The sequence below is a fragment of the Primulina eburnea genome, chromosome 5 (genome assembly GCF_022965805.1).
Source record: "Primulina eburnea isolate SZY01 chromosome 5, ASM2296580v1, whole genome shotgun sequence".
Classification (NCBI taxonomy): domain Eukaryota; kingdom Viridiplantae; phylum Streptophyta; class Magnoliopsida; order Lamiales; family Gesneriaceae; genus Primulina; species Primulina eburnea.
Window position 1 is genome coordinate 3,039,904 of NC_133105.1, and position 27,736 is coordinate 3,067,639.

The following is a 27,736-nucleotide window of genomic DNA, read 5'->3' on the forward strand; positions in this document are numbered from 1 at the left end:
TGAGTCAGTTTCAATTTATTTTCTCCAATATTATCTCGATATATTTCGAGGTGATACGAGATTGTTTTTGTCTCTTTTTTTAGTCAAAGTGTCTAACTAGCTAATTCATAACATATATGATGGTAGCATAGAAAACTCCTCGTCAAATAAATTCACTTAGCAAAATATTGGAATTCAAATAAAATTCTACAATATTTCATCAAATTAATTTTGACTATCATAAAATGCTCATCAAATCTAAATGGTTATATTATTAGATGAGATATTGAATAAGACAAATACTTTGACATATATTTGAATGATATCTCATATGCATATCTTAATTGCATTATTCGTATATCTTCTCAAGCTTTTTAAAATACAATAATTAATTTTGTATGTCATTCCACAAGATATAAAATATTATAAAACAAAATATAAACTCGATATAAGAAAATTTATTTTGTTTCAATGAATAATATAATATTATGTTCTAAACACAACAAATGAGATTGAAACTATATCATCCTCATGACATGATGCTCGAAATCATTATTTCAAAGCTTCCAAAAAATGACGATCAAGATGATTTTCTTGAATTGTGTCAAATTAAATGAGGACACAATTCTAAGATATAGCCATTTGAAGAGATTTCAAGTATTTTTCTCACACTGATTGAGAAATAGTTGTTAAAAATTTATTAACCTTACAGCTATATGTTGATAATATTGATACTAAATATATAAAAATGATATCACAAATATCACAATATTTGAAGAAGGTGCAACACCATTCATTGGTTATGTTGTTGAAGAATATATAGGTTATAAATACTTTTAGTCACAAGTGAAAACTTATCACGAGTAAAAGCATTTTTTCTTAGGAGTTATAGTTAATGATTGTCAAAAGCTGAAAAATCATTTAACAACAAAAAAATAGTCGGAAAAATAAGATTATCAAATAAAAACAATATCAAAAATCGAAAAAATGTTGTGATAAAGAAGCAAACTGTCACGCCCCGGGACAGGGGTGGGTTGACACCGGCGTTGCTCTTAAATATTACATTCGAAAACAACAAGCCTCAGAAGTACAGAATCTCATAAACCAGTCTTTTATTCATAATACGAAATCAATTGTCTGTTACAACTCGAATACTGATGTTTTACAGCGGAAATGTAAAACCAAATATTACAGTATCTTAACAGATGCAGCGGAATAAAAATAAACATAAACTGAGAACAACAGTCTTCTTCACCAACCCCAGAACTGGATCTGTTCCTCTTCCTCTAACATTTCTTCATTACTCTTATCTGAGATGGGTTTGGTGGGTGAGTGATATGATTGTCACTCAGTAAGCAGGGGCGGGAATAACTCCCAGTTTTCGAAAATCATTTTAATACAGAACAGTATTTCAAGAATATACAGAAACTCTTACTTTCAGAACAGGAATCAGTATTCAGAAATCAGTAATCAGTAATCAGTATTCAGTAATCAGTAATCAGAAGTTTAACAAGTAAGCACTGAGCACGTTCGTGAATTTCATGGCTAAACTGATATCAGTACCCTATATGTTCTCTCCTCTAAGGGGTGAGGCCAATAATCAGTAATCAGAATTCAGTAATGTTCAGAATATATATTCCTACCATTAGTTCACCAAGTTTCAGTGCTTCAAAATCAGATATCAGAAATCGAGAATATGCTTTGCTTTGAAACAGAAATCATCAAACGGGTTTTCAAGATATTTATACATAAGCCCACTTACCTGATTTGCTATAAAGTTTCGGTTGAAGTCTACTGGAATTTAGCTGCTCTCGCTACTGGATTTTGCTGCTTGACAAAGGCACTATTTCTTAACTCGAAATTTAAGTGATACTCTCAAATCTTGTGTAACCCATTTCAGAGACTTGAGGTGTTATTTATAGGCCACAATCTGACTGTTAGGCTCCCTATTAATGGCCATAATCTGCCATTAACAATCTTTATTCCGTTTAAATGCTTCAGTTACAAGTCATGGCTGAATTGGTAACTGTCTGCTGCTTCTTTGCTCTTCTGCTTTCTCGCTCTTCTGCTGCTGGATTCTGTCTGCTGGAAAATACATGTCTGCTGGAAAATATAAACTTCTGAAATATTAGCTTGATGCTGGAATTGCTAGCTTCTGCTGGAATTTTCATTTGCTACTGAAGTTGCTAGCTGCTGAAAATTCGGGTTCTCACACAAACTACTAGCATGTCAGATCCCGGATAAGGATTGTAAATAGCATAATAGATGTTAAAGACGATCAGATACTTGTTGAGCATATCAAAATAGTTATATGTATATTATAACAAACTACGACAAAGAGCTGTTGAGTTGTCAAAATCAACCAAGAAGCATATTGGAAAGTGTGTCAAGTGGATAAGATACTTACTCTGATTTATATACCGTCTATGATCATGATTTTTTTATTTTTTATGGCTTAGTTTGTTTCAGTTGATAAATGTTATTAACCATGTTTTAATTCATTTAAATATTATTAAAATTTCGTACATATATTTTCAGTAGTTTAGTTTTTTACGTGCAACGCACGTGTATTTTTCTAGTAAAATCAAATTTACCAATCGTCAATTATAGAGTATATATCATGTCTCGATCACGATATATATATATATATATATATATATATATATATATATATATATATATATATATATATATATATATATATATATATATATTATATGTTTCACAACTGAGTTCTATAATTAATTCATCCGCGTTTCTTGAAAGCTTCCAAAAATTTCAACTTTGTGGAAAAAAAGTGAAATAAAGGGAATCCGAATTATTGTTATGCCATGCCAAATATATATATATATATATATATATATATATATATATATATATATATATATATATATTATATGTTTCACAACTGAGTTCTATAATTAATTCATCCGCGTTTCTTGAAAGCTTCCAAAAATTTCAACTTTGTGGAAAAAAAGTGAAATAAAGGGAATCCGAATTATTGTTATGCCATGCCAAATATTAATATGAAAGTACGAAAAATGTAAATGTTCACAAGATGGTGGACAAATAGCTAGATTCCAAAATTGTACTACCATATCCAATTTTGCTGCGCAAGAAAATAGCTAATCATCAACATCAAAAATTTGTGTTTTCACATTCAATTTTCAATAGTAAAATAGTCAAAAGCATTAAATCACGAAACTTGTGGCAAAAACTCAACTTGACATTAATTTATAAGAAACAATATGGTAAGTCTCATTCAAGAAAACTAATGAAGCATATACATTTTAAATCTCTTGCTTATTCAATAAATTATTGTATTTCAAATCATAATAAGTAGGATGTAGCGTAAAATAAAAATGGAAGAATTGCATCATTAATCTTTGAATTCACCTTCTCAATTTAAAGAAAAAGAATAAAGATTAACCTAAACGTACAATATATACATGCCATGGGTCAAATTATTATTGTCCATCAATTCTCTTGATAAGTTTTCTACTAGTCATAAAATCATGGATTCTTTTGAGTGCAACTTCGAGTGTGCGTTCACTCATATTTGCGAAGCAAACCCGAAACCATCCAGGCTCCGAACAATGGCAAGAAGATCCCGGAGATATATTCAATTTCACTTCATGCAATATTAGTTTCCACAAATCTAGTTCTTGTTCTTTTGTACACTCCTCCAACAAAGGGCTCAGATTCATCCAACAGAACAATCCAGCATTCCCTTTCAAACACTGGATCCCGGAATTTTCCAACACCGAAACAATCATTTGCTGCCTCTTTTTCAACCTTTCCCTGTTCGTTTTAATGTAATTTTCTGTGAACTGCCTATCCGAAAGCATTGAAGCAAGAAACTGTTGAGTTTGTGAAGAAATCAAAGTGAAACTAGACATTCTTCTTGCGGTTTTCACGACATGGTCGTTGTAAGAATAAATGGTGCCAACCCTAAAACCTGGAAGACCTAAATCTTTGGAAAGGCTATAAACGATGTGAACCCTTTCGGATTCTTGGTATTTTCTCGCCTCGAGAATTTCAGAAATGCTGACAAATTCGTCGGAAGAGAATGCTGATCCTGAGTAGATTTCATCCGAGACAAGATGGATGTTTTTACTCGTAACAAATTCAAGAATCCCTTCTAGAACTGGTCGTGTAATCGTCGCACCCAAAGGGTTTGAAGGATTTGTTATGAGCACTCCTCTAACTTTCATGTTCTTTGACATGGCTTCGTTGTATGCAGATTCTAAAGATTCTTGAGTTATTTTGAAATTGTTTGAGCTTTTACTATGAATTGGGATTATATTTACACCAGTTCTCCACCTTAAATCCCTGTCAAACCTGTGGCATTATAGTCCAATTATTGAGTTACGTTGGATAAAACTTCTGGATGAATATATATATGTATATATATATATATATATGTATATATATATATATATATATATATATATATATATATATATATATATATATATATATATATTGGAAATTTACTTAATTAAACTCAAAATTAATACGCTGTATAGTTTGTTTATTTTTCTGAAATTGACATTTTCCATTGTATATAGTAAATTATGCATTTATATATTGCATTATTAACTTTTTAATTATCACAAACATGTACTTAAAAATCGAAAAAAATAATATTTTGAATTATTATATACCATATCACAAAAAGAAATTATTTTTGCGGAGTAATGAAATAATATTTTATTAAAATAACAATCCAAATGACATTACTAAAAAATAATTATACCCTGGATAGTAAGGAGTTGGAATAAGCAAAGCCTCTCCTGGATCAGCTAAAATGAAAGTTAGCAACTCATTTGCTGCTGTTGCTCCCGCTGTTAAAACAATTTTTTCGGGGTCGAATTTCGCTCTTCCCCCTCGAATCTGTTCCATAAAGCTTGCCATTGCCTGCAGATATTTAATTTGCAAGCTTGAATATTAGCTATTACATTGAATATGCCAGTGCCACAGTATATATATTCAGACGATCGAGGTTTCTTGTGGCCATTTGTACCTTTCTGAAAGATTTCAGCCCACGATAATCTTGAAATAGCGCATTCTCCCTAAAGGTGGAAGTTTCGTTTCCTATTTTTGCTGGATTATTTTCCAGGTATTTCTCTACCATATCAAATGAAACCTGCAGAAGAATTAATAACTAGTCAGATTCTAGATAGATGAAGTTTAATTATATTTTATATCTTAATAAAATATATTATATAGTAAGTGACATCCTTGAATTGAAGCGTGAAATCTTGATGGTCATTCATTTTGTTGAATTTGATTTGGTCAACACATGCATTTACGAAAATGCTACTCGATAAATAAAAGAGTTCAAGATCAAAATCTCGATTCCATCTTGATTCGAATTCGACTCGAGATTTCAATAATATTCGAACAAAGAAACTCACTTGATTTTCTGCGAGTCCCATCTGTATAACTCCGGCGGAATCGCGCAATTCGTCATAAGGATTTTCATCATAAGCTTTCCAACCAGCAAAATATGGCGAATCTTCACCGTGTGTTTCTGATACAGCAACTTTTGATAATCCAACAGACAAGTAACGTTCACTCTCCGCCACCATAACTAATATTTGCAAAAAATAATGATTTATTTTCAGGAAAACTAAAATGGGTTTTCAAAAAGAGAGAAAAATGCAGAAAAAACAGAAGTGTAATTTGAATTCTTGAATGAAGCTATCTATTTGTCAAACTCCCTTTTATATATATAAAAAAGAGTTAATATAATATTAAGGGGCCATGAATATACATCACGAAAATTTTTTAATTGGAAAATAACCAACTATTGATTCTATAAAGATTAAAAGAAAAAAACTCACCTTTTACTTGTATAATTTTTAAGTGTCGGAGACAACTGTATGCTACGTACAATCATTTTTTTCAAAGCTTCCTATATATATCTCAATCTCCACGAGATCCGCATCAAACATGGTGGTTGAATGTGTACATTAGAAATTTTTGATTGGGTTAACTTATATTGTATATATATTGAAATTTTTGGAACCCCTGAAAAAAGAGTAGGTTTTTTGTGAGACGGTTTTACGAATCTTTATCTGTGAGATGGATCAACCCTACCGATATTTACAATAAAAAGTAATACTCTTAAGATAAAAAATAATATTTTTTCATGCGACCCAAAAAAGAGATCTGTCTCACAAAATACGATCCGTGATAGCGTTTCACACAAATTTTTGCCTCAAAAAAATTATATGTGTATCAAATTATTTGCATGCATCGATTTTATATTTTTCGTGTATTAAAAGGTATTTTAGAATCAAATATAAAAATGATTCGGCTTATGGAGTGATGGTGGTGAAATGTGTGCATTATGTACAACATAATTATTGAATCATGCATCTAGAATATACATGAATTCGAAATAAAATTTATGTAGAGATTATAAATTTCAACATTTACATTCAAAATTCAAATAAAATTCAAGAGTTCCCATTTGTAGACACTTTTAGACAGAGATAACTCTACATATTGGGAAGGAAAAACTGTTTTTTTTTTTTCAATGTATTTTTGCAATTTTGATATATAATATTTTTGAAATCAATTTTTTGTGATCATTACAACAAAAACGCAAAATGACACGGACGTAGCTGTCAGAAAAACACTAGTGTAACTGACAATGTTGTTGAAAGTCCGTTTATCGTTGTCTTCTAGTACGAAAGACAAAAACATTCGCTAATTAGCGAAGCTTTATGAAATTAGTGACGAGTTTTGATAAGCCGCCGCTCATTAGCGACGGTTTAAGATATACCATCGTTAAAATTAGCGACAATTTTTTTACTAAGCCGTCGCTAATTAGTGAAGGTTTAGACATAATACACATTTTTTTAGTAAAATAAAAAAATTACTTTATAATTTAATAAATCTACCAGAAAACTTACAATCTGACTAAACTAACAGTATTCATGATCTTAATTAATACTTAAAAATTTATCAAGAATTGAAGTGAAAAAACTCCTAACTCGACTATTTTCTTGAATGGTAGCACACCATATATACAAATTCTTTAACACATTTCATATCTTTCATTGATTTCTTATTTATTTATTTATTTTCAAAATAAAACTCTCGAACACTGCACAATACTAATATGTATTCACCTCCACTTTCCCCTTAAACTACTAACCAATTAATCAAGTTCGATTAACACACTATCATTTCATATTTGCCTTGCATGTAAGTAAGTTGGATTAGGAAATTGTGGTTATGGTAATCGCAATTCGAATCATAAAGTTGAAATAATTAAAGAACATCAAACAACTTCGACTTGTTAACAGCTAATGATGTCCGAATATTCATGGTAAAGCGAATATATGCAATATTCTGTATGTGTTTATTCTAGCAACATAATCTACTTAGGATATTTTTGTTAGAGAATCTTTTGTCATGTACAAGATTTAATGTGTTTGTCTTGCAGTTCGAGAGACGACTAATTAAAATTAGTTCCGACGACTTACAAAAACTAAATCTAAATAAGCATATTTTTGTAATATTTTGCACCTTGTTAGGTGATCCAAGAATCTAAATATCGTCATGTTATATAGTTTCTTCGATTTATTTACGTAATTTATAATGTGTATGTGCATGGAAAGGATGATTCATTAATTATTTAATTAAGTTCTCAAATGTTCTTTTTATCGCTTGATTCGATCTACTACTTACTCTCGACTACTCGACCCTTTGGCGATTTGGGACCATTATCCTGACTACTCACACCTCGAGCTATTCATTTCTTCGAGTCGACGAACCGTCCTTCGTTAATTACTTGCTGCCTAGAATTGAAAAACAATGGAACCATTACATGAATCCACCATTATAAACATTTAAAGAAGTGAATTAACAAGCCAAATCAAAGAAGTGGCCAAAGAGATTGTACGAATATGTGATCCACAAATTTATACCAAAAGTTGGAGTTTTTGAGTTTGAATAACGAAATTTTAGGGAATTGTTTACTCCATATATTAGATGGAACAGATCTTTTTTATATGATCATTCAATTAATATAATGTAGCTGAATTTGGTTTGATTCTCAGTAAGATTTCGTGTTTCAAGAATCTCAATTTGTTAATGTTTCACCCGCTCATATTTAAGAGATGTGCCATTAATTTGGTTCATTTTATACTAGATTTATGAGGTGTGATTTATTCCATTGATTAATCATTCTTGGATTGTAAAATATATGAAAGAAAGATCTCGATGAAATTTTTATATGTCAATGATAATGAAATGTGTTCCAAGTAATATGAAGTGAGCCTGCCGGAAAAGTAGACAATTTGCTGGATTGAAACAATAAACTTGAGGCGTTGTGACTTATTGTTCAATATTTTAGGTATGAAATCCACCGAATTTTTGATGAAAAATTCGATCGATTTAGTTTGCTTGGAAAAGATAAGAGTTTATTTGATTTTGCAATATTCGATTCAGCTTACTTCGGTTCCGTTGACACTCATCCTAAGCATGAAATGAAATAGTACTCCAGAGCCGCAAAAAAAAAGGAAAGGAAAGGAAAGGAAAGGAAAGATGAAAGAAAGAAACCTCGACAGATAACAGACGAATTTGTGCCATTGGTAACATTTAAACAGAAAACTAAGTTAATATAATGAACAAAGCTTGAATATTTTTTTAGGGATCCATTACATTCAAATCAGAGTCATGTAATACATCAAGTGTCGAACAAATTATTTTCAGAAGAAAATACAAGGAGAATGTGTAACAAGGACGTTTATTCCATCACTGCAACTCCTCCAACAGCTTTAATTTTCTCTATGATGATATTTGCCTCATCTTTTGTGATCTGTTGTTTCAGTAAAACAGGGGCTTTCTCGACCAAATCTTTGGCTTCCTTCAATCCCAGATCCGTGAAGGAACGGATCTCTTTGATAACTTTGAGTTTAGATCCTGCATCAAATTTCTCCAGCTTAACATCAAATGTTGTTTTCTCAGGTTTTTTCTCCTCAGCCTTGGACGACCCGGATCGTGCCCCACCTTGAGTACTCAAATCCATTCCCTCTACAGATATAGGTTGCAGCTTAGGAAGCGTTAACTTGTCTCTGAGAGCAGGACCAATTTGCATACGTTCTTCCGGAGGTAGGGAAAAAATTCTTTCAGCAAGCTGTACAATCTTGTCGGAAGGAGGGGGTCTTGGTCCGTATGGATCATAGAACTCAGGGTACTTGTACCTTTTCGGCTTGGTATTGGGATCTCTTGGGACAAAATCGTGTTGGAAAGAACGATACTGCACTATCCTGGATTTTCCACGAAAAGAGGGATGGAGACAAGTAAATCTATAAAGAGTAGCTAGTTTCATTATTAGGTTGGTGGAAAAAGTGGTCCGTAGATCACTGAAGGGTTGAAAGCGGCAAGACAAATCAAGTTCTACAGATGATTACATACACCTCTGTACGTCATCAAAACCCAGTATTGACTTCGGTACACCGACATATCCTTCAAAGAGAGCAAAAAAAAGGAAAACAGACCCCCAGTGATATCGTTTCTCTGAAACCATAGGACAATAGTAATTAGAGTTGAAGCTAGTGATTTGCAGGTAGACAAGAAAATAAAGAATATAGCATCACGACGTGAATACTTTAAATATCACTATACTCAATTCATCATTCTTACACACAAAAGGTCCAAACATTTTCAGACATTTTGGAGCAAGTACTTTATCAAACGTAAACTACAAAATTAGTTCCGTTCCAACTTAATCAATTATTGTACACAAGTTCAAAATTCACCAGTAACACTAAAAGAGCCATATGAAACAAGGGTTCTAAAGAACCATCTCCTAGCCAGAACCGTTTCAACAATTTCCAAGGATTGGATCCTACAAACTTCATATAATGGCCCAAAATTCAAAAAAACCTGACTTTACATCATCATCATTAAATTGCACACTGATAAAAGCGTAAAATTGTTTACCAAGGATAAAACTTCTAGATAAGAAATATTATCATTCAAGATCCAGTTTTACACTTGTTATGAAATCCTAAGAAGACGTAGAAAGAAACTGCATAAGGATATTAATTGCTCAGCCAGCTTCTGGTATTAACTACTCTGAATAACAAACTCCAAAAATGAAACCATAAAATTCAGAACAGAAAAAGCAAATAACAGGAAAAAGAGGCTGAGGATTGAGAATCAGACAAAAGGAAAAAAATAAACCCTCAAGGGAATTCTCCTTCCCATTGAGTTTTTGGGATGAAGAGTCATCGTTGGTCAAAAATGCTACTGGCTAAGCTGCTGAAACTTACATTGCGTCTACGGATATACATTAGGGTTCATTCTCCCGTGAGACACTAGCCAACATCAATCACATGATTTCTCTAGCTTTTAACACCGCACTGATTCAAAATATAGATATGATGAATAAAACCCAACTCAAGTAGTCAAGTTCCAAAACAAAAATTAGTAAAATCAGCAAAAACAAAACCCAAAATAACATCAAAATAAACAATCCCAGAAAAATTTCATCAGCATTAGAACTCAAAATAAAGTAAAAATCGATTCCAACGCAATGGAGGATCAGCCGCTTGTATATTGCTTTCGTTTCCGAATAGTAGGTAAAAGACAAAAATCCTGAAAAAATACCTCGAAATGATTGCCGGGAAAAAGATCAGGAGGTTGGGGCAAGTAGCCACTCCACGGGCGGGCGGCGGCGGGCGAGGAGGAGAAGTCAGTGGCCAAGGAATTAGAAATCAGGGGTTTATAAAAAAAGAAAAAAGAAAATATTTAAATAATAATTTAATCAATTATCAGCTTTATAAAAATTTTAAAAAGTGTTATTTACACTTCAAAAATTATTTTCGTAATATTTAAAAACATAAAAGCAAAATATAAAAATAAATTTTTGAAATGTCAATAAAAATCCCCAAAAATATATTCAGTTGCTAACTTTTAGTAAACATACAATGTTCCACAAAAAAAAAAAATACAATGATTGTTTATTAGTTAATATAAAAAAAGCTCTGGATTGTTTTAATTTATTTAAAATTAAAATTATTTATTTTAATTAGAATGTTCAAAATAACAAAGTATCAGTCCATATTAAAAATTACTTTTAACAACTGAATGGGATACAAATTATATTTGAATATTTGATTATATTTTAAAATAATTTTGTTTAACTATAAATTTTCAATAAATAAGTCTTTTGTGAGATTTTTTAAATTTGTAAGACGGATTGACTCAATTCATTATACAAAATAATATTATTTTTTTATAAATAATAATATTATTTCATAGACAGTAATCTAATTGGATTTCGTATCACAAAATTAGGCCCATAAAACTACCTCACAATAACTTTTGTGATTATACACACGAGTTTGTTAAATACTAGCTTTCTTTAAAAAGAATAAAAATACTTAATATTAAAATATTTTTTAATTGGAAACAAATTTGTTATAATTTGTTCTCGAACTTTGACAATTTGCCATAAACTCCAGATATTCGTGTTATTAACATTATTAGGAGTGTCAATTCGGGTAAAGTTCAGGTCAGATAGAAGTGACACATTATAATATTAAAAACCGATCAATCCGAACCTGAACATGACTAACTCCCGATTTTGATTTTGTCATAACCAAAAATCCCCTACCCCAAACATGTTATTTTCGAGTCAAATTGGGTCGAGTTAGGGGTCAATTCCCATTTTAAAACCTCTAGACAATACTATACTATCGATAGTAATTTGATAATAATTGAGACAAAATAGTTCTTGATATAATTTTTAAAAACTCTAAATCATTCCTTTTTTTTTTTTTGGGTTTTGGAAACAAGAACATTTTAGTAGATTCTAGAGTCTACTGCTGATTCAGTCTTCCACATCCGTCGACCACCAGTAAGTCTCCATACAATTGTCTGGTCTCCATTTTTGTCACTTCGCAGGTATATTATAGGTTTCCATGGAAAAGGGGTGTGTGTACTTTTTTTGTGACCGTGGTTGATTATTTTCAAGCGAATAACATGTTTGTCGAAATGCCCAAGGCGATTTCCTCCCCCTCTATGTTGGAATTGGAAGTGTAGAATTCATTGTTTCGTGTAATCAGGTCTTTTGCGACGATTGATAATCACAAGATGACGAGTTATTTGTGGAGGAAATATGTCGATTATTTGGAAGCAAAGGGGGAAAGGGCGATTCTTTGGGACATGATGGAGCCGTACAGGCGTCCCAAATCATTCACTCCGTTGGTCTGCATTTATATTTGTGCTTTCTATACTGGGGTCATTGGCGCTGCAATCACGGAGCAGCTCTACAAGGTAATCAACTTGTTTTGAAAACTCGGAGATGGGAACTGAATTGTTGTTTATTTGATCTACGATTTGATCGCTTGGCAAGATTGTTACGTAGGTTCTTAGCAGTGAATTATGATGCTTTGGGAAAACCATGCATATATGTATTGGTATGGTTTATTAATGATTCTGAATGATGAGTGAGTTAGTGTCAAATTCAGTATGAGGGTCCTTTATTTGGTGCCATTGGATGTATTTCAAGTGCGGGATTTTCTTCGAGTTGTTTTCGTCCCACACACGAATACTGAGTTGCAGATGACCTTTCTGAGTTTCATATTTCTGTTTCTAACTTTTTGCCAGTGTGGTACTCCATCACTTTTGGTCGGTCAGGAAACTTGATGGAAAGCTTGTAAATTTGAAGGAAACTCTTAATAGTGCTCCAGTGTGAAGAGCAGTTCGCTCGGTGCTTTCTATCAGTTAAATGACTGATCTTCATTCTTATAGGCCCTTGTACTTAAAATATCTTACTTCTTTAGTTTTGTAAAAAAAACAAAAACAAAATCATATTCAATCAAGCACCGAGGAGATGTAGTTTCTTTGGTCTGCCTAGCAAGGAGTATCTTAGCTTGGCATCAAATAATCCCATTTATAAGACAGATCATCTTGAGTTGTTCTAGCTAGTGTTTCTCTGATAATAAAGTCCTGTTCCGTTTATCAACAAATCCTACGTCCGTCTTGATTTGAAATACCCAAGTAACGAAGCGCCTTTCATCTTTTTCAGGAGAAGTTTTGGGAAAAACACCCTGGCGCAGAAGTTCCCATAATGAAGCCAATGTTTTATGGCGGACCTTGGAGGGTATATAGAGGGGAGGTTCCTCGATACACCGAGGAGTAGATTGAGGCACTCTAATGGTTGCTTTCATTTGACTGATGATTTTCCTTCTTGTCTTGTAAAATTCACCAAATTTTCTGATTAGTTGCGTACTACAATATTTGAATGTTTAGAATATATGCATTACATGGTATACAATTTATTTCTTTGTTCCGGAAGAGTGTGTTGACGGGCAGCATAATCTCGTTTACGTTTTTTACCCGCTTGATCTTGATATCAAGCAATCGTTTTTCAAACACATGATTTCATTTTTTTTTGAATGATATATAATTTTTTTTTTATAAATCATGAATATAAATATGATATATTAATTGATAATGTGCTTATTTTTATTATATAGATTTATATGAAACTATTAATTATTGTAATTTTCATACGCGTTTTTTTAAAATGAATTTTAATACTTTAATGTTGAACACTGGAACTTGAAAATTTATCCATTTAATTTAAATTTATGGTAATATATTGCCATTTTAATATTTCAGAACTTGAAATTTTATTCATTTAATCTTATATTTGTGGTTTTATATTCTTTTATTCATTGCTTGATCGAAAATAATTAAAATTATAAAAATTGATAATTTTTTTTACTCGTAAACCCGTATTTTTCTCGTTTACATTTGAAAAAAAACTTAAAGTTCGACCTCCGCATTTCGACGTGCATCACGCGTTAGACATTGGTGTTGGAAGTCTGTTTTCAGTAATCGAGTTAATTAGGATTTCAATATAATATTTTTTAGTATATTTTAAAAAATAATTAAAAATTTAATCAAAATTTATTAATTTAATAAATTATAAGACTTTTGACTTTTTGAAAAACATTTATTTATTATTTAAAATTTTAAGAGACAAAATAATATATAATTTTTAGATATATTTTTTTATTAATAACAATTCCATTCAATCAAGATAAAAAAGTCAAATTAATATATCATTTGAGTGTTATTTCAAATGATATAAACATTATCGATACAATAATTATTTTTTCATAATATTTAAAATTTAAACATATTCATTATATTATATAAATACTACTTAATTAAAATAAAACACTTTTTATTTACCCACTGTATTCGGTTAATTCTTGACTAGGGTTGTAACAGAATCAAGTCGATTCGTGAGTTTTTTGAGATGACTCGATAAATATTCAATTCATATTCAAACTTATCGAACTCGAACATATTCGAATTTTTTCGAGTCGAACTCGAGCCAAAATTATTTTGTTCGATAATCACGAGCCGATCGCGATCATTAATATTTTATTAATATAATATAATTTTATATTAAATATACATACATTTCGAGCTTTTCAAACCTTCGTTCTCGAATCTTAATATCCGAGAAATAATTCGAATAGCTCGCAAAAAAGTTTGAACATTTTGAACCAAACTCGAATTTCATTTTAATCAAACTCGAACAAAAAAAAATTAAAATGTTCAAGCTTCAAATTAAAATAAACTTGAATATACTTGATTTGAGTCGAATTCAAATATATTACTATTCAGTTCGATTTAATTTGTTTACAGCTCTATTCTTGAGGCATCAGTTTCTACAAACATTTTGACATGCTATATATCAGTAGTCTTTTGGGAAAATCTCTTGGATACTCCAACCTTGAAGTACCAAATCCCAAGCATTCAAAAACAGCTAAACTAGAAAAAAGAAACAAGAAATGAATCCAGAAACAAGAATACAACGCCTCTATAGGCACGATTTGGATCGATTTGATTCAATTAAATAATGATGCAAAATGGCCACAAGCCTCTATATATATATGTGCGTACATATAGACAACGCAAAAAGATGATACCATAAAGCTTTGCTTCCAACTTAGCATTTCATATTACACATAAAATTATTAGAAATCAATGGCATTCCTCAAGAACGTCAGACACAAATTCACAACTATAAACGGCTAGTTTTTGGATTACAGAGTACTATGTCACAGAAGATTCAGGTTGCTTCTCTTTAGGAGCCGAGAGGATTTCAAGGTTGAGATCTCCGACACCTCTAGGTGGACCAATGCTGCATCGAGCTGTGTTATGTAATGCGATTGCATCCTTTATTTTCTGAAACTGCCATTGGTTTTTGGTGGACAGTTATTTCTTTGATGATCATATAGAAAAATTCCATACAGTAGATAATACAGAATAAGTTGTATAATCTAAATGTGCCAATATCCACATACATTAGACTCTACATATTTCTTTTGCACTTCAACAAAAAATAGTTATATAACATATAATGCTTGTCGCACCACAGACCCACAAGCTCAATCTACGCGTAACTCCGCACCATGGCACAGACTTGTAAATATTTTGATGCTTCTACCACAAACCAAGGTAGGACCGTGTTATCACCATGTCAACAATTTCTCTGGTTAGTTGTTTCCTTTACGTTTTTACTGAAACCCACAGAGGACCTTGCTAGAATAGATCAATTTTATGTCAATTAGGATGACACTAAGAGACTTCGATATATTAACAATTCAAAATATGTGGTACAGCATATGCCAAAAAAAAGTAGTTCAAATCTTGATGGTCAGGTGTAATCAAATGCAAATTCTTGAACCTCAGGGTTTTAACATTAAAACACAAGTACTTAGATGAACAAAAATTGATGGAGAAACGTGCAGAAGAAGTTTTACTCACTTTGGCTAGGGAACAAGAGAAGGCCTCAAGCTGTCCATCTGCCCCACGGTAGAAGTGGAAATTAGGAAGAACCTTTACATTCAAACTTTTGCACATGGGCTTGTTTTCATCAAAATTAACTTTAAGGAACAAAATATCGGGATGTTCCTCGGCTGTTCTGCATAGCTGACAACGGAAAACAGAATTACACTTTTGCACTAGATTGAAAATCTGAAGACTTCATACTCTTATTATACTTCTACCAGCTTTAGGACGAAGGACTTTCTAAGCTAAAAGCTGACTAGAGTGAGTAAGGCTAACTCAACTGCGACACCTTCTGTGAGGATAGTGAAAGCTCTCTTCTAGGCCCCTCAAGTCTTTTTTTGTTAGTTACAAGAATATATACTGATGTATTTATTTGAGGCATGGACATCACATGAGTTTGTAAATTAGGTTCAGTAATGAAGTAATAATTCACCATAGTCCACAAGTACACTCGCAAAATAGAAAAGGTGAAAATTGTCTGTCTAGTAAATATCTCTAGATATAATTTATTTAAAAATCTTTAGATAGCGATTTCTAAGTTTATATTGGTTTTGATCTCCAAAATAAATAAAATCCAGTTTCATGCATTCTCATCCTGACTGTGATATCGGCAATTCGTAAAAAGAATAGAGGACCCATATCGTGGAGTATTTGACATTAGAGCAGTATTAAAAACTCCATCTGATTCCACACGTAAGAAACACGCCCTAAAATTTGATCGAATGTAAAAACATCTTGATGTATGAAAAAGATACTCGTTAAGCACTAAGCAAGCATTATCCTATCAAAGCCTATATTGCGCAAGAGATGTAAGATACTTGAATGAATATTACCTTAGGAAACAGTGCTCGACAAGAAGCACACCACGTCCCATAGAACTCAACTACAACCAGCTTATCTCCAGCCTGACTCAAAGCATTCAAAAATTCTTGTGTGGAATGAATATCGATCATATTCGGACCCGCATTTCTTTCCCACCACTTGGGTGGCTCAGTTTCAGTAACAGTTGCTTGTATCTGATAATAGACACAAAGAGAAGAGATGTCATTAACTGAAGAAAGAATGATGTATTATATGTACTTAGCATTGTTTTATAAATTATTTATAACATGATCATCCATTGTACAAATTTCAAATTATCAAGAGTTCACCATTCTCATAGAACACATGCAGAAGGTAGACCGTAATTTGTCCCAATCGAAGCATAATCCAGAAACTGTGGATCATTTTCCTACCGAGTGATCTAATTGTTGGCCACACATTATGGGTCATTAGATTTTCTTGTAACGACTTTGCTGCATTGTGTTTCAGGAAACTCGAACAAAAAACTGAACAAATGCTATAAATACCAACAAGCTGTTTTTTGATAATGCAAACAAAAGAAACTTCAATCAAGGAGGAAAAGACATACATATCAATTAATCTAGTTGAAGGATTTAAAACCAAACAGTTCAAATATTTCAAGCATTTACTGAAGATTTGATTTCAGAAAAAAATTGGCATTACAATAACCTTGCATTACTTGGAACGAAAAAGATAACCAAATGAAAAATAAAACAATACTACATGCCAATTATGCGTGTGTTTGGATACATAAACTTTTTAAAATAAGAACTTTTTTGGTTTTGAGAAAAAAATGCTTTCTAGGTCTATCGTTTAAAAAAACATGCTTACGAGCTGGTTTTAGGATTCAGCACCACCAAACAATAAATGAAATCCAGACTTTCGGTCAACAATCTGAACGAATCGGCAAGCATAACTTAATGTCAACCAAGAGTACAAGAAAATAAGTATGCAATAAAATGGGATTCTGAAGCTTATTAAATTCAATGTGTATCAAACAGCGTGAAGTAGAATAGACCATACCAAACTACAGAAGATATCTAAGTCTTAATTGGACAATCTGCTCTGCTTATTTATTTTTAGAAAATTGTGCAACCATAAGGAAAAATTGAAAGCAATTCCAGCTACAGGTGATTCACCAACAGTGGGAGTAAATACACTTGTTTGTTAGCTTGCATCAAGTACTTATCCAATATTTAAAGAAACACACTATCGACACTATTGATAAATCACAATGGACAAGGAAACCAATCACGAATTGTGGCACAACTGTATTTCAGCAAGAATCTAACTGACTACCTACCTTGATCTCTTCAATCTGCTTACTTCAATGACATTCAAAACCATTTACAGAAACTTTGACAGAAACTCGTACCTTCTTTGTCAAAAACTCATAATTTTGGCAAACATGTCTAATACATGGCATTTTAATCTAAACCAAATCCTTATTGACCATACTGAACCATCAGATTAGAAGTAAGTGGATACAGAGGAAATGAGCCATCGCTGATGAATTATCTGGTTGAGGGTAAATGTCCCTGTAGCATGCAAGAAGGATTGTATTTTGCGAACCGATAAACAACTGAGCCAACTACAAGCTGTCGCATTTAAAATAGCATCTTTATCTAGATGACCGAACCACCACTAGGAACTTAACAATCTACTAAATAATTAAGATGCTTAACTACCCCTGAAGGGAACAACGAAATGAACAAATAATTCACAACACTGCTCAGATATATGTCCAGACAACAGTAATTCAGTCATTCAGATAATTTGACGAACATGTGCACAACGACCGAGTAGTTAGTCACCAACTGTAAACACCACGAACCCACAATCAGAAGTCACCAAGAAGAAAAGGGTAGTGACAGAGACAAGTTTCATCAACAGAGAGGATTTCATCATATTCTAAGTCGACTAATAATAAAAAATTGCAAATTTATCATCAAAGTTCACAATCAATTAATGGCATACAGCCGCGCCAATCTCTGTAAGTAGAAATACTGATTTACTTAAAAAAACATCAGGCCCATGTTACAACAAAATGAAAATTCAAGAAAGTCGAAGCCTTTACCTTGAAAGATGCTAACTGCTTGCTGGATTTGAAGGGATTTGGGGATAAAAATTCACCACCAACAGATGAGATATCTGAAACAGAAACAATCCTTCTGTGTAACCTCTGGCTGAAAGAAAGGGCCCTTTGAGATGAATTCAAAGACGAAGAAAACGCGGTTAAAATAGAAGAAGAAAAGCTCGGAGAATTGCCAGACAATTTCATCAAATCGGCCATTAAACACACACAAGTTCGTCGGGAACAAGAAATTCTTGTTTTACAGTTGGGTTTGTGCGGGAAATACTATAGGCGTCTGTGCGTTTCTGTGTTACATCAACGGAAAGAAAAATGGGGGGATTTTTTCCTGGTCCCTCGCACACTTTTCGTGTGTGCGAGTTTGTGAATTTGGAGGCACGGGGAGTGTGCAGTTAGCTGAAAAAGAAAGAGATTTGTGTGAACCAGAATGGAGGAAGCATCGGAAAAAAATGTGGGTAATGCACCGTAGTCTTTCTTGCTACGGGGTCGACTCAAAACTAAATAAATATAAATTTAATATATATTTAGAATCTTATATTATATTTTATACTTATAAATTATAAGTTAACATTGATAATAATTTTCTTTAATCTAACTTCATATTTGATATTAATTTCTTCGTATTCCATTTCATAAAAGTAAGAATAGTGTGGCAAAATATTCCTGTAACTTGTTTCTCCATGGGTTTGGAGCCCCTAGGAGAAAATTCGAAACAAGAAGGTTTCATAGACTAATTTTCAAGTTCAAGTTCAAGTTCAAAGAATTTTTTGAATGAGAAGGATATAAAGATATCATATTCATCTCTAAATTCATCCTATCATGCTTGGAATTTGTATAGAAAAAGAATAAACGACGGTTATATGATGTAAAATATGTTTGCACGTGGATGATATGCATATATTCTATTATTTTTCCATATGTATTTGTGTATCATTCTTCACTTGTGTATGTGATGATAATGTTATAATTTAATTTGCTCCTTGTCAGGATGCTAATAGAGTGATTAGGCAATCCGAGAAACATTCTCAGTGTACAGACATTTCTAGTACCTATATTTCGGGCTTTGCAGAGTTATCGCCTTAGAAATCTGGTTGAATCTTACACGGCCTTTGAAAGAGCATCCAAGTAAGTCGATCAATGGATGAACTTTCCATATGAACAAACTGTTTGATTGGTGGTAAATGTCCTAATGATGCAAAATTGTAGTGCTTTTATTCAGGAGACTCTCGAAGTTGGGATTCGGCATGGGCTTTGGATGATTCTGAAATATCTTATACCCGTGAAGCTTTCAATTGGAATTATACCTAGAGAGATTCACTTCTTCAGAAGTTTAACTTAAATGAGGTATGATCTCTCTACTGACTCATTGCATTTATCGTTCATATTGGAGGACATGTACACCACAAGAATTATGGTCACACATCTTTTTATATTGCATAACTAATCTCCCATACCACTTTGGTTTCTTGTTTTAGCTTTTGCTTTGTCTCTTGTGACATAACTATCTTTCTTTCAAACCAGAATTGAAGGTGCATCTCTTACCATTATCAGCAAAATTCGATACACTCTTATGTGGTGACAATCATCTTCACCTCATGAATTTTGGTATAGTCGTGGAGAAAAAACAATATACATTCGTTCACTCAGAGGAAAATGTTGAAAAAGATTTATATATACATTGAAACGGTAGAAAGTACATTCAGTTAAAGAGTGAACACTACATGGTCTGAAGCATGGGGACTGGACTACACTATTCAATCAGATCTGTCCAGACTGCAGTCAATTTGATGATGTATCCTATTAAGAGAAGATTTCATGAGTTCCCTAACGGCTGGCAGTATGGTTTAAAGTATCTTTTTTCCTGTCGAACGATTTAAGAGAGAGCCTGAAGTTTGTGTTGTAAATGTTTGAATAACAGATTTGATCGAATTGTGTTCCGAGATCCACTGCAAGACATATGTGGCGCATAACTGGCTCTAACTATTATTTTCGAGGTTCAAATCGAGTTCAACTCCCTTGAGCCCAATTTATCGTGCATGTTCTTCTAATTGAAAAAAAGCAAAGAAGGAAGATAGGCAGAGTGTATGAATAGGCTTCAATTATTTGAAAAGGGAGATACAAGATGATGCAATTTTTGGTAGACCGTATTGTATATATCAAGCTACATCACCCAATAAGAAAAACTTTGAAACCAAGAGTTTGCTATGTTGCTTAATCATACAACATAGTTTAGCAAAAAGACGAAAAAAAAAAACAGACCTCATCTATATATAAATTTCCCGTTGAACTGTAAGTTGTTACTCGGTTAGTGTTCTTTCATCAATGTGATTTGGAATGGTGAAGAAAAAATCATTTTCTTCAGACTTTTTCTTCCTGTAAAGCATTCAAAGTTATCAGAGAAGAAAAGGGAGATCAACACAAGCCATATTTTTTTAGGAAACAAAAATACCGGGGTCCCTTTTTCCAGGTGAGAAGAACTAGTACTCCAAAACCATTCGCTATGAAATTGATTATAAAAGAAAAGATTGAGTTGGATACGGATATTTAATCCATGATATCAACCTGAATAGGCCATCAGGCCATTATTCATATGTCCGAACTAACAATGATCTGATGTTCAAGGCATTACCTGCCCAATTAGTATGTTACAGGAGTCATCAGGAAAGCTACCGGGTTCTGGCATATTACCAATGTCCGTTTCATGTATTTCATATTGCTGACACAAAACAATAACATATGCATATATCATACTATGTTACGATCCATTCATAGATGCATTTTTGAAGCTGCAAATACTGTAACTCATAATACTATATGAGTAGCTGAGGCGGTTTTTTGCAACTTTTTGAAAATGAAACCTTGCAGGAGATGACAGTAGAATCTTAATACAAAACTGAGGACACTATACCTGCTCCAAGATTTCTGACTCCAAAGAAACCTTCTTTTCTTGGTGGGCATTGGCTTCAACATGTTGAAGCTCTGCTATTTTCATCACTTGGTTGCCAGCAGTTGTGATACATAAACGCCCTACATTGCGCGGGAATATCCATAAACCAGAGATTTCAGGCGAATTATATTCTTCTTTATCAAAGTCCTCCAATTCTGGTTTCTGATCTGAAGTCCCTTGAATATCCGTAACTTTTGAGCCTTCAAGACCTGTTTTTGTCTCCCTTTCTTTGTCTTCTACAGCTGAAGGATCATAAGAATCATAAGCTTCTATTTCTTTAGATTGTACCTCGTACTCTCTTCCCAAACATGTAGCTGTTTCTGAAACTGGTTGCCTCGTTAGATAAACCGGTGATCTACCACTTTCTTCCCCACTGAGTTCCATTGGAGCAACAGTTGACTCCAAATCCTTGGGGGCCAAAGATGGTTCGGTGTGACTTGAATCTAAGTCTCCTAGTCCACCAACACTTGGTATCATTTGATTCAAGTGTCCTGTAAACAGGGTATCCTCAAATCCTCTTGAACTTGGATCAGTCAATTTACTGACGCCCTTATCATCCTTGTCCTCCAAAGAACCTTCCTTTCCAGCTATACTCTGTTCAGGTTGTGTCGATGATGCCCATTCAAGGAATGTTTCCACATCCTGCTCCAGTATATCGGAACTTGTTAAAGCAACTGGTGATCTAATACTTTCTTCTACAGTAAGTCCCTCTGAAGTATTTTCACTCGACTCCATTAGGTCCGGAAAAGGTTGGGAGACACTTGAAACAAGATCTACTTGTCCACCGACATTTTTTAGGTTTTGACTCAAGTTTTCAGTAAGATTGGCAACCTCGGGTTTTCTCAAACTTTGATTGGTAGATTGAGCGACACCCTTTTCATTTTGACCCTGTAAAGAATGTTCCTTTCCAACTACTATCTGTTCAGGTAGTACAGAAGCGGGTTTTGAGGAATTTAACATCCTGCTTCGGAAAATTTTAATTTTTTATCGGAACCAGAAAGAAGAATTATGTATGAGGAAAAAACCTCTCTACAAACTAAAAAATCATACAAGCACCTTAAGTTGACCACTTTCAAATGCGCTTATCATTTTCCTCACACTGCTTGGGGTTTTCTCCATGGGATCTGGATCATTTAACTTGACAAGAGACAATTCCATTTCAAATTTCTCAGCTGGTGTGGTTTTGTGTTCTTGAGACGATTGTGATTCTGTTTAGCGTGAAAAAGTAGACGAGGGAAGCATCTCGACTGCAATCTACAGCATTCTAAACAGGAGAGCTTGACTATAAGGTGTAACCCAAAATCTGTTCCATTTATTTACTTTGTCAATAAACAATTTACTGACTGCTTATTTCTTAACTGGGGTTTCGGTTTCTTGAATGATTTCTTGTTCCTTTTGGTAACTAGATGTTGAGCCAACAGAGGATGCTTCACAACTCGTTGGCGAATCAGCTGGCGAGCCTTCAGCTTCACGGCTCACCACTTCTATTTCGAAATTCGTTTGTGAATCTTGAAAAAGGATCAGTCTTAAATTCACACACTTTTACAAAGAGGAAGCTTTGATAACATTTGCTATAAATATCCCAAATGAGAACTAACCATGAGACATTCTGTTCACTATGAGTGGATTTCTCTTCAGAATTACGAGTCGAACTAGTGCTTTCTGAACGACTAAGGTTAATGTTGGAGGTGGTTGCAAGATTCTTTTTTGTAGCAGATTCTCTCTTGACGTAAACAAAAACAGAAGATGATAATCTCATAAGTTAGCGGACTTCTGTTTTGAAACTAAAGATTCTATAAGTTTTATTGATGATTTTTTTATTGTTTCAGCTTCATAGGGTGAGTTCAGAAGAACAAGATCTAGTTAACAAGCTTACAATTTGATGAAGCAGAAAATGATACAAATGAAGATTCTGCTTTATTACAAGGTAGTAATCAATTGTGTTTTTGTTTCTGATGTAGTGAAAAGAACATGGCATTATTTCTAAGCACACTTGAAATAATCCTAGCATTCTTGACAATGATCTAATGTCAGGTCAGACACTCTACTTACTAGATCACCCCTGTAGACCACGTGGTCTAGTAAAATATGCTAGAGTTGAGCTATGCAACCCTAACTGCGAATGGGAGGTCAACACATCAACACCTTGATTATTTCTTCAGTATATGCAAGAATGTTTTTCAAACACACTTAGCATCGCATAGGAATGAAGAATGATTAAGAGGTACCACACCATAACACGAATGCGATTTTTCTCTTCCTCGTTGAGGACAAATCGTAATTTCAAATGTACTTGCCCGCCTCCGTCAAGCGAGAAAACATCATCCCATGTTCCCTTCTGAATTATTTGAATCATCCTAATGCCTATGCACGATGAAAAAACAATTCAATTGTTATCAGGAAAAGGAATAGGGTGGTGACCTGAGTCTAATTAGAATACTTGACTCCAATTAGAATACTGATATATAAATGCACCTGTATATGCTATTTCATTTTCTTCGTCATCCACAAGTGTAACAGCCAATTCCTCGGTAAGTTTAGCAACAAGGACTGTAAAAGATCAGTACTTTTTTAGTTCATCACACCTCCAAAATTTCTAAAGAAATCGCATTTTAACCAAGTTTAGTCATTACAATAAGAAATCTCCCTTGTCCCGAGTCCGATAACATCTTTTCCCGATGGAAACTAATGGGACAAAAAAGAAAACAGTAAAGAAAACAGATAATCGAGGAACCCTTCAGCAAAAAAAAAAATTAAAAAATCATAACATTCAAATTCGAAGTATTATGCAAATGATTAATTCTTGCATCAGTGCTGGTTTGAGCTACTTACCTTTGACGGATATTGCAGAAGGGTCTGATGGTGAAGAAACGCCCTTGAATTCCAGAACTACGATAGTAAACCAATAACACAACATGGAGTTAAAATAGTAGAAGAAATCTGCATTGAAATGCGGTTATCTATTTATACCTGAAACTTGTATGGTTCCCGGCATTGGCTCCAAGAAAATATTACTATGTCAGACTCAACCTTCTTGGAGTTTAAATCAGCTAAATTCGGCATTTAGAAAATCGGAAACGTGACGTACAATAAAAATAAGAATGGGTGGGTGCATCCGGGTGGATGAGGTTGGATGGAATTTAGAAGTAAGTGTGACTTCGATGGGGTCCATTTACTTCAGCAAAATTATTTACCACCTCAAAGTCCTCAAATCTACATCCTATATCTTTGTCTGATAATGGACATCTGCAGCTCTGAAAATATCAAAACAAATAACCCCAGACAGAAATCTTGAATTTACCTTAGCTTCATTCGTGATAGCTATAAAAAATAAGGGTCGAGGTTTAATTTTTTATCGGAGTCTTTTTATCTGTGTTTTCCCCCTTTGATTGGCGGTCAATGACGGAGGAGTGTGGATTACCGAATTTAGATTAAGTCGTCACTCATTTACGTCATTTTTATGGTTGGGTTACTCATGGCCATATGTCTACAAAGAAAATCATCAAATCTAGCTCTGAATCTTTTGAGATTTGCGATCAAAACATAAGACATACAAAACATTACAGTCTATAGAGTAGGAAATCACCTCTTTCCATCCGAATCACAAATTTGAAAAATGTACAAGAGTTCGGCTCTCTTAATAGTTCGAAACAAGATGCTCCTTGAGTCATATAATCCAAGAAAATCTGATGCCACAGATAGCAGCAATGTCTCTAATGAAATATATATGCAGAGGGGCGAATCACAGTACAACTAACTGAAGCATGCTCTGCATACAAAGAACGTCCACCACTCATCAAACACTTGGGATACTTTTTGCACGGAGAAACTCCTTAAGAATGGCTTTCTCTTCGTCTATCTGTAACTTCTTTTCTCGATTATTGGGTTTCACCATTCTTTTTTCTTCCAGCATCCACTTGAAAAGCTCACGTTGCTGATTCTCAGGAATAGGTTGTCGAACAATTACAGGTGGTGTAGTAGGCTGAATGAATATTGGTTCCTCATCAGTGAGAGTGGTAACTGGAGTTGGAGTTGGAGTTGGAGTTGGAGTAACTTCAACCGTGGCTTCTTTTTTCTCTTTCATTCTTTCTTTCTTACCTGCCTGTGCAAACATATAGGCTGGAAAAAGAAAAATGAATTATTTAATCTTTTTTAGATATCAAAAGCTGCATATAAAGAGACCAAAGAATATTTAGAAGCTACATATGGGCAAAAGTTGGATCAAATTGTACCCATAATGGAAGAAAATCAGTAATTAGCAAGTTCCGTGGCACTTCTGATCTGCAATCTCGATTGTTAGAAAAATAAATATCTGGTCTCAGAACAAACTCACACTTTCGATTACAGTTTAGAAAAGCCACCACAGAGGTAAAGCTTCCTCATCCAAGCTATTCTGTAGTACATGTTTTCAAGCAAGGGTACTAGATTTGACGGTTATGATTTAAGTATGAAGAATTCAAGATCTATTGCCAAAATAGTAATAATTGATACATGTGATGGAAAATCCTTCAACCATATGATTAAGCAACATACATTTCTTCATGATCTTCATACTTCCAAATAATGTTCCAGATGATATACAAAGCATAGTAACATATCAAGTGGATGTTAATTCTTGCTCTAGAAAAGCATTAATAAGCTATAAATGTAATAACTAACAGGTTTCTTAAATGGTTGTTACATTCCACAAGAGGTCTAATCTGGTACTCAAAATTCTAAAATGTCCATGCACATTAGCCATGAGCAACCCCAAGTCAATTGAAGAAACAGGCATACTTGAAAAACTGAAACTTTGATATATATATCCTGATATATGTATCTTTACATAACAAGAACTATAGGGTGATGGAGGATCACACCATTTGAGCTCTTAACTTTAGCTGCATCTTACATAGGTGAATCCATGGAGGGCCATTATTCAAATAAATTCAAGTTGGATCCCAAAACTTTATTTTTACTTAAATCTTGAGGAGAAATAACAAAATAATTATGTTGGCTAGATGGATGGCAGACTGCAGACAAACCTTGGGTGGGGAGAGCTATGGCTTGGAATACAAAAATTAAAACTTAGAAAGGCGAGACTAAACTCCTATGTGAGATATTCACTGAGTGTACTTACCAAGTGAATTTTTTCACGAGTTAGCCAGGCTCCTAATCCACAATTCCACATAGACAAAGAGCAAGCATGCACAATACGCACAACCTATTTAACAACTCCAAATCATCTAACCAAGATTCTAGTAAGAATAAAGCATCTAAGCCTATAAAATTTAGATAAAAAATTTTAATATTTTTTTGTTAGTGGATCGTCAGACCTCATACTACTGCTGGATCCACCTCAATGTCTCTAGTTGACAGACTGCATATGCAAAGCGGGTTCAAATCCGTGAGAGACCCACGGAAAGTCTGTCGAGCAGTCGAGGTATGATCAAATTATGGTAATTATATGTATTTATTGTACGTAGCAAAACAACTATGCATATCCACAATCTTGGAAATAATCGACGTTTCGTTTTACAATCGCATAACATACATAAACATAAGAACGAGAAAATCACAAAAAAGCTAATGCTGCAAATCTCACATCAAAATGTAGGTTTTGACACAAACACCTCGTATGCATCATTGCAAGAATTCAAAGCAATGAAAAAACTGTCCAAATGAAGTTCAAACAGACAAACCACATAAAGACCATAGTGGAGACTCAAGTAACTCACAAGTTCACTTCACAATGCCAATATTTTTCGAATGCAAAACCCAAGAAAGTGAGACAAACCTCCAAGACCGAAGTTTCCTATGAGAAAAACCCGCCAAAGGATCTTGTAGCGATTAACAGCAGCTCCACCTGAAATCTGTTTCTCCAGTTTCCTCTCTTCCATTTGCTTGCTTGTGAAGAAATTCAAGTTGGCAATTTGATTATATGTGCAACGTTGTTGTAGCATATCTTTAGGCTTTATGGGCTTGGGCCAAGGAAAAACAGAAGGGGAAATCGAACAGGGCAAGCCTATTGGGCCATGTAACTGCAAGAA

At 33.6% G+C, this 27,736-nt stretch overlaps 6 protein-coding genes across 17 annotated transcripts; 1 reads left to right on the forward strand and 5 right to left on the reverse strand.

The window, feature by feature from the left end:
* Positions 1 to 3,446: 3,446 nt before the first annotated feature.
* LOC140831876 (1-aminocyclopropane-1-carboxylate synthase 7-like) lies at positions 3,447 to 5,638 on the reverse strand. Its single transcript, XM_073195590.1, has 4 exons — positions 5,400 to 5,638; positions 5,006 to 5,128; positions 4,739 to 4,899; positions 3,447 to 4,320 (listed from the first exon to the last, which is right to left on the reverse strand). The coding sequence occupies exons 1-4, from the start codon at positions 5,571 to 5,573 to the stop codon at positions 3,447 to 3,449; spliced, it is 1,332 nt and encodes a 443-aa protein (XP_073051691.1). The 5' UTR covers positions 5,574 to 5,638.
* Positions 5,639 to 8,621: 2,983 nt separating this feature from the next.
* Positions 8,622 to 10,740, reverse strand: LOC140832317 (uncharacterized). Of its 2 annotated transcripts, none has more exons than XM_073196257.1 (2): positions 10,615 to 10,740; positions 8,622 to 9,468 (listed from the first exon to the last, which is right to left on the reverse strand). In XM_073196257.1, the coding sequence occupies exon 2, from the start codon at positions 9,329 to 9,331 to the stop codon at positions 8,747 to 8,749; it is 585 nt and encodes a 194-aa protein (XP_073052358.1). In that variant the 5' UTR covers positions 9,332 to 9,468; positions 10,615 to 10,740; the 3' UTR covers positions 8,622 to 8,746. The 2 variants fall into 2 exon arrangements, with proteins under 2 accessions (XP_073052358.1, XP_073052360.1); XM_073196259.1 differs by having other exon boundaries at positions 8,622 to 9,519; positions 10,615 to 10,726.
* Positions 10,741 to 11,720: 980 nt separating this feature from the next.
* Positions 11,721 to 13,266, forward strand: LOC140831601 (uncharacterized protein At4g29660). 3 transcript variants are annotated; one of them, XM_073195344.1, is made up of 3 exons: positions 11,721 to 11,866; positions 12,075 to 12,285; positions 13,040 to 13,266. In XM_073195344.1, exons 2-3 carry the CDS (start codon positions 12,103 to 12,105, stop codon positions 13,151 to 13,153), a joined length of 297 nt encoding a protein of 98 aa, XP_073051445.1. In that variant the 5' UTR covers positions 11,721 to 11,866; positions 12,075 to 12,102; the 3' UTR covers positions 13,154 to 13,266. The 3 variants fall into 3 exon arrangements, with proteins under 3 accessions (XP_073051445.1, XP_073051446.1, XP_073051444.1); XM_073195345.1 differs by having other exon boundaries at positions 11,735 to 11,913; XM_073195343.1 differs by having other exon boundaries at positions 11,740 to 11,866; positions 12,013 to 12,285.
* Positions 13,267 to 14,852: 1,586 nt separating this feature from the next.
* On the reverse strand, positions 14,853 to 19,231 carry LOC140832318 (thioredoxin-like 2, chloroplastic). The gene is made up of 4 exons (XM_073196260.1): positions 18,746 to 19,231; positions 16,659 to 16,841; positions 15,802 to 15,966; positions 14,853 to 15,225 (listed from the first exon to the last, which is right to left on the reverse strand). The coding sequence occupies exons 1-4, from the start codon at positions 18,959 to 18,961 to the stop codon at positions 15,088 to 15,090; spliced, it is 702 nt and encodes a 233-aa protein (XP_073052361.1). The 5' UTR covers positions 18,962 to 19,231; the 3' UTR covers positions 14,853 to 15,087.
* Positions 19,232 to 20,443: 1,212 nt separating this feature from the next.
* Positions 20,444 to 24,970, reverse strand: LOC140832319 (uncharacterized). 9 transcript variants are annotated; one of them, XR_012118102.1, is made up of 8 exons: positions 24,678 to 24,962; positions 24,540 to 24,596; positions 24,183 to 24,392; positions 22,764 to 24,071; positions 21,650 to 22,668; positions 21,210 to 21,258; positions 21,020 to 21,133; positions 20,444 to 20,621 (listed from the first exon to the last, which is right to left on the reverse strand). XR_012118102.1 is itself a non-coding variant. In XM_073196263.1 (7 exons), the coding sequence occupies exons 6-7, from the start codon at positions 22,665 to 22,667 to the stop codon at positions 21,378 to 21,380; spliced, it is 1,098 nt and encodes a 365-aa protein (XP_073052364.1). In that variant the 5' UTR covers position 22,668; positions 22,764 to 23,430; positions 23,941 to 24,071; positions 24,183 to 24,392; positions 24,540 to 24,596; positions 24,678 to 24,967; the 3' UTR covers positions 21,209 to 21,377. The 9 variants fall into 9 exon arrangements, 7 of the variants coding, with proteins under 7 accessions (XP_073052364.1, XP_073052365.1, XP_073052363.1 ...); XR_012118101.1 differs by lacking the exon at positions 20,444 to 20,621 and having other exon boundaries at positions 21,019 to 21,133; XM_073196263.1 differs by lacking the exons at positions 20,444 to 20,621; positions 21,020 to 21,133 and having other exon boundaries at positions 21,209 to 21,476; positions 21,669 to 22,668; positions 22,764 to 23,430; positions 23,941 to 24,071; positions 24,678 to 24,967.
* Positions 24,971 to 25,503: 533 nt separating this feature from the next.
* On the reverse strand, positions 25,504 to 27,586 carry LOC140831877 (uncharacterized). The gene is made up of 2 exons (XM_073195591.1): positions 27,484 to 27,586; positions 25,504 to 25,826 (listed from the first exon to the last, which is right to left on the reverse strand). Exons 1-2 carry the CDS (start codon positions 27,584 to 27,586, stop codon positions 25,504 to 25,506), a joined length of 426 nt encoding a protein of 141 aa, XP_073051692.1.
* Between the last annotated feature and the right edge of the window lie 150 nt (positions 27,587 to 27,736).

Excerpts from the sequence above, each read along its gene's own strand:
- LOC140832318 (XM_073196260.1), bottom strand. The coding sequence starts at position 18,961 with ATGGCCGATTTGATGAAATTGTCTGGCAATTCTCCGAGCTTTTCTTCT. Across the intron at positions 16,842-18,745 it reads AGCAGTTAGCATCTTTCAAG|ATACAAGCAACTGTTACTGA; the intron begins GTAAAGGCTTCG and ends GTCTATTATCAG. Across the intron at positions 15,226-15,801 it reads TCTCTTGTTCCCTAGCCAAA|TTTCAGAAAATAAAGGATGC; the intron begins GTGAGTAAAACT and ends AACCAATGGCAG.
- LOC140831876 (XM_073195590.1), bottom strand. The coding sequence starts at position 5,573 with ATGGTGGCGGAGAGTGAACGTTACTTGTCTGTTGGATTATCAAAAGTT. Across the intron at positions 4,900-5,005 it reads GGCTGAAATCTTTCAGAAAG|GCAATGGCAAGCTTTATGGA; the intron begins GTACAAATGGCC and ends AAATATCTGCAG. Across the intron at positions 4,321-4,738 it reads CCAACTCCTTACTATCCAGG|GTTTGACAGGGATTTAAGGT; the intron begins GTATAATTATTT and ends ATAATGCCACAG.
- LOC140831877 (XM_073195591.1), bottom strand. The coding sequence starts at position 27,586 with ATGGAAGAGAGGAAACTGGAGAAACAGATTTCAGGTGGAGCTGCTGTT. Across the intron at positions 25,827-27,483 it reads AGGAAACTTCGGTCTTGGAG|CCTATATGTTTGCACAGGCA; the intron begins GTTTGTCTCACT and ends TTCTTTTTCCAG.
- LOC140832319 (XM_073196261.1), bottom strand. The coding sequence starts at position 22,667 with ATGTTAAATTCCTCAAAACCCGCTTCTGTACTACCTGAACAGATAGTA. Across the intron at positions 21,477-21,668 it reads AGTCAGAAATCTTGGAGCAG|CAATATGAAATACATGAAAC; the intron begins GTATAGTGTCCT and ends GTTTTGTGTCAG.
- LOC140831601 (XM_073195344.1), top strand. The coding sequence starts at position 12,103 with ATGACGAGTTATTTGTGGAGGAAATATGTCGATTATTTGGAAGCAAAG. Across the intron at positions 12,286-13,039 it reads TCACGGAGCAGCTCTACAAG|GAGAAGTTTTGGGAAAAACA; the intron begins GTAATCAACTTG and ends CATCTTTTTCAG.
- LOC140832317 (XM_073196257.1), bottom strand. The coding sequence starts at position 9,331 with ATGAAACTAGCTACTCTTTATAGATTTACTTGTCTCCATCCCTCTTTT.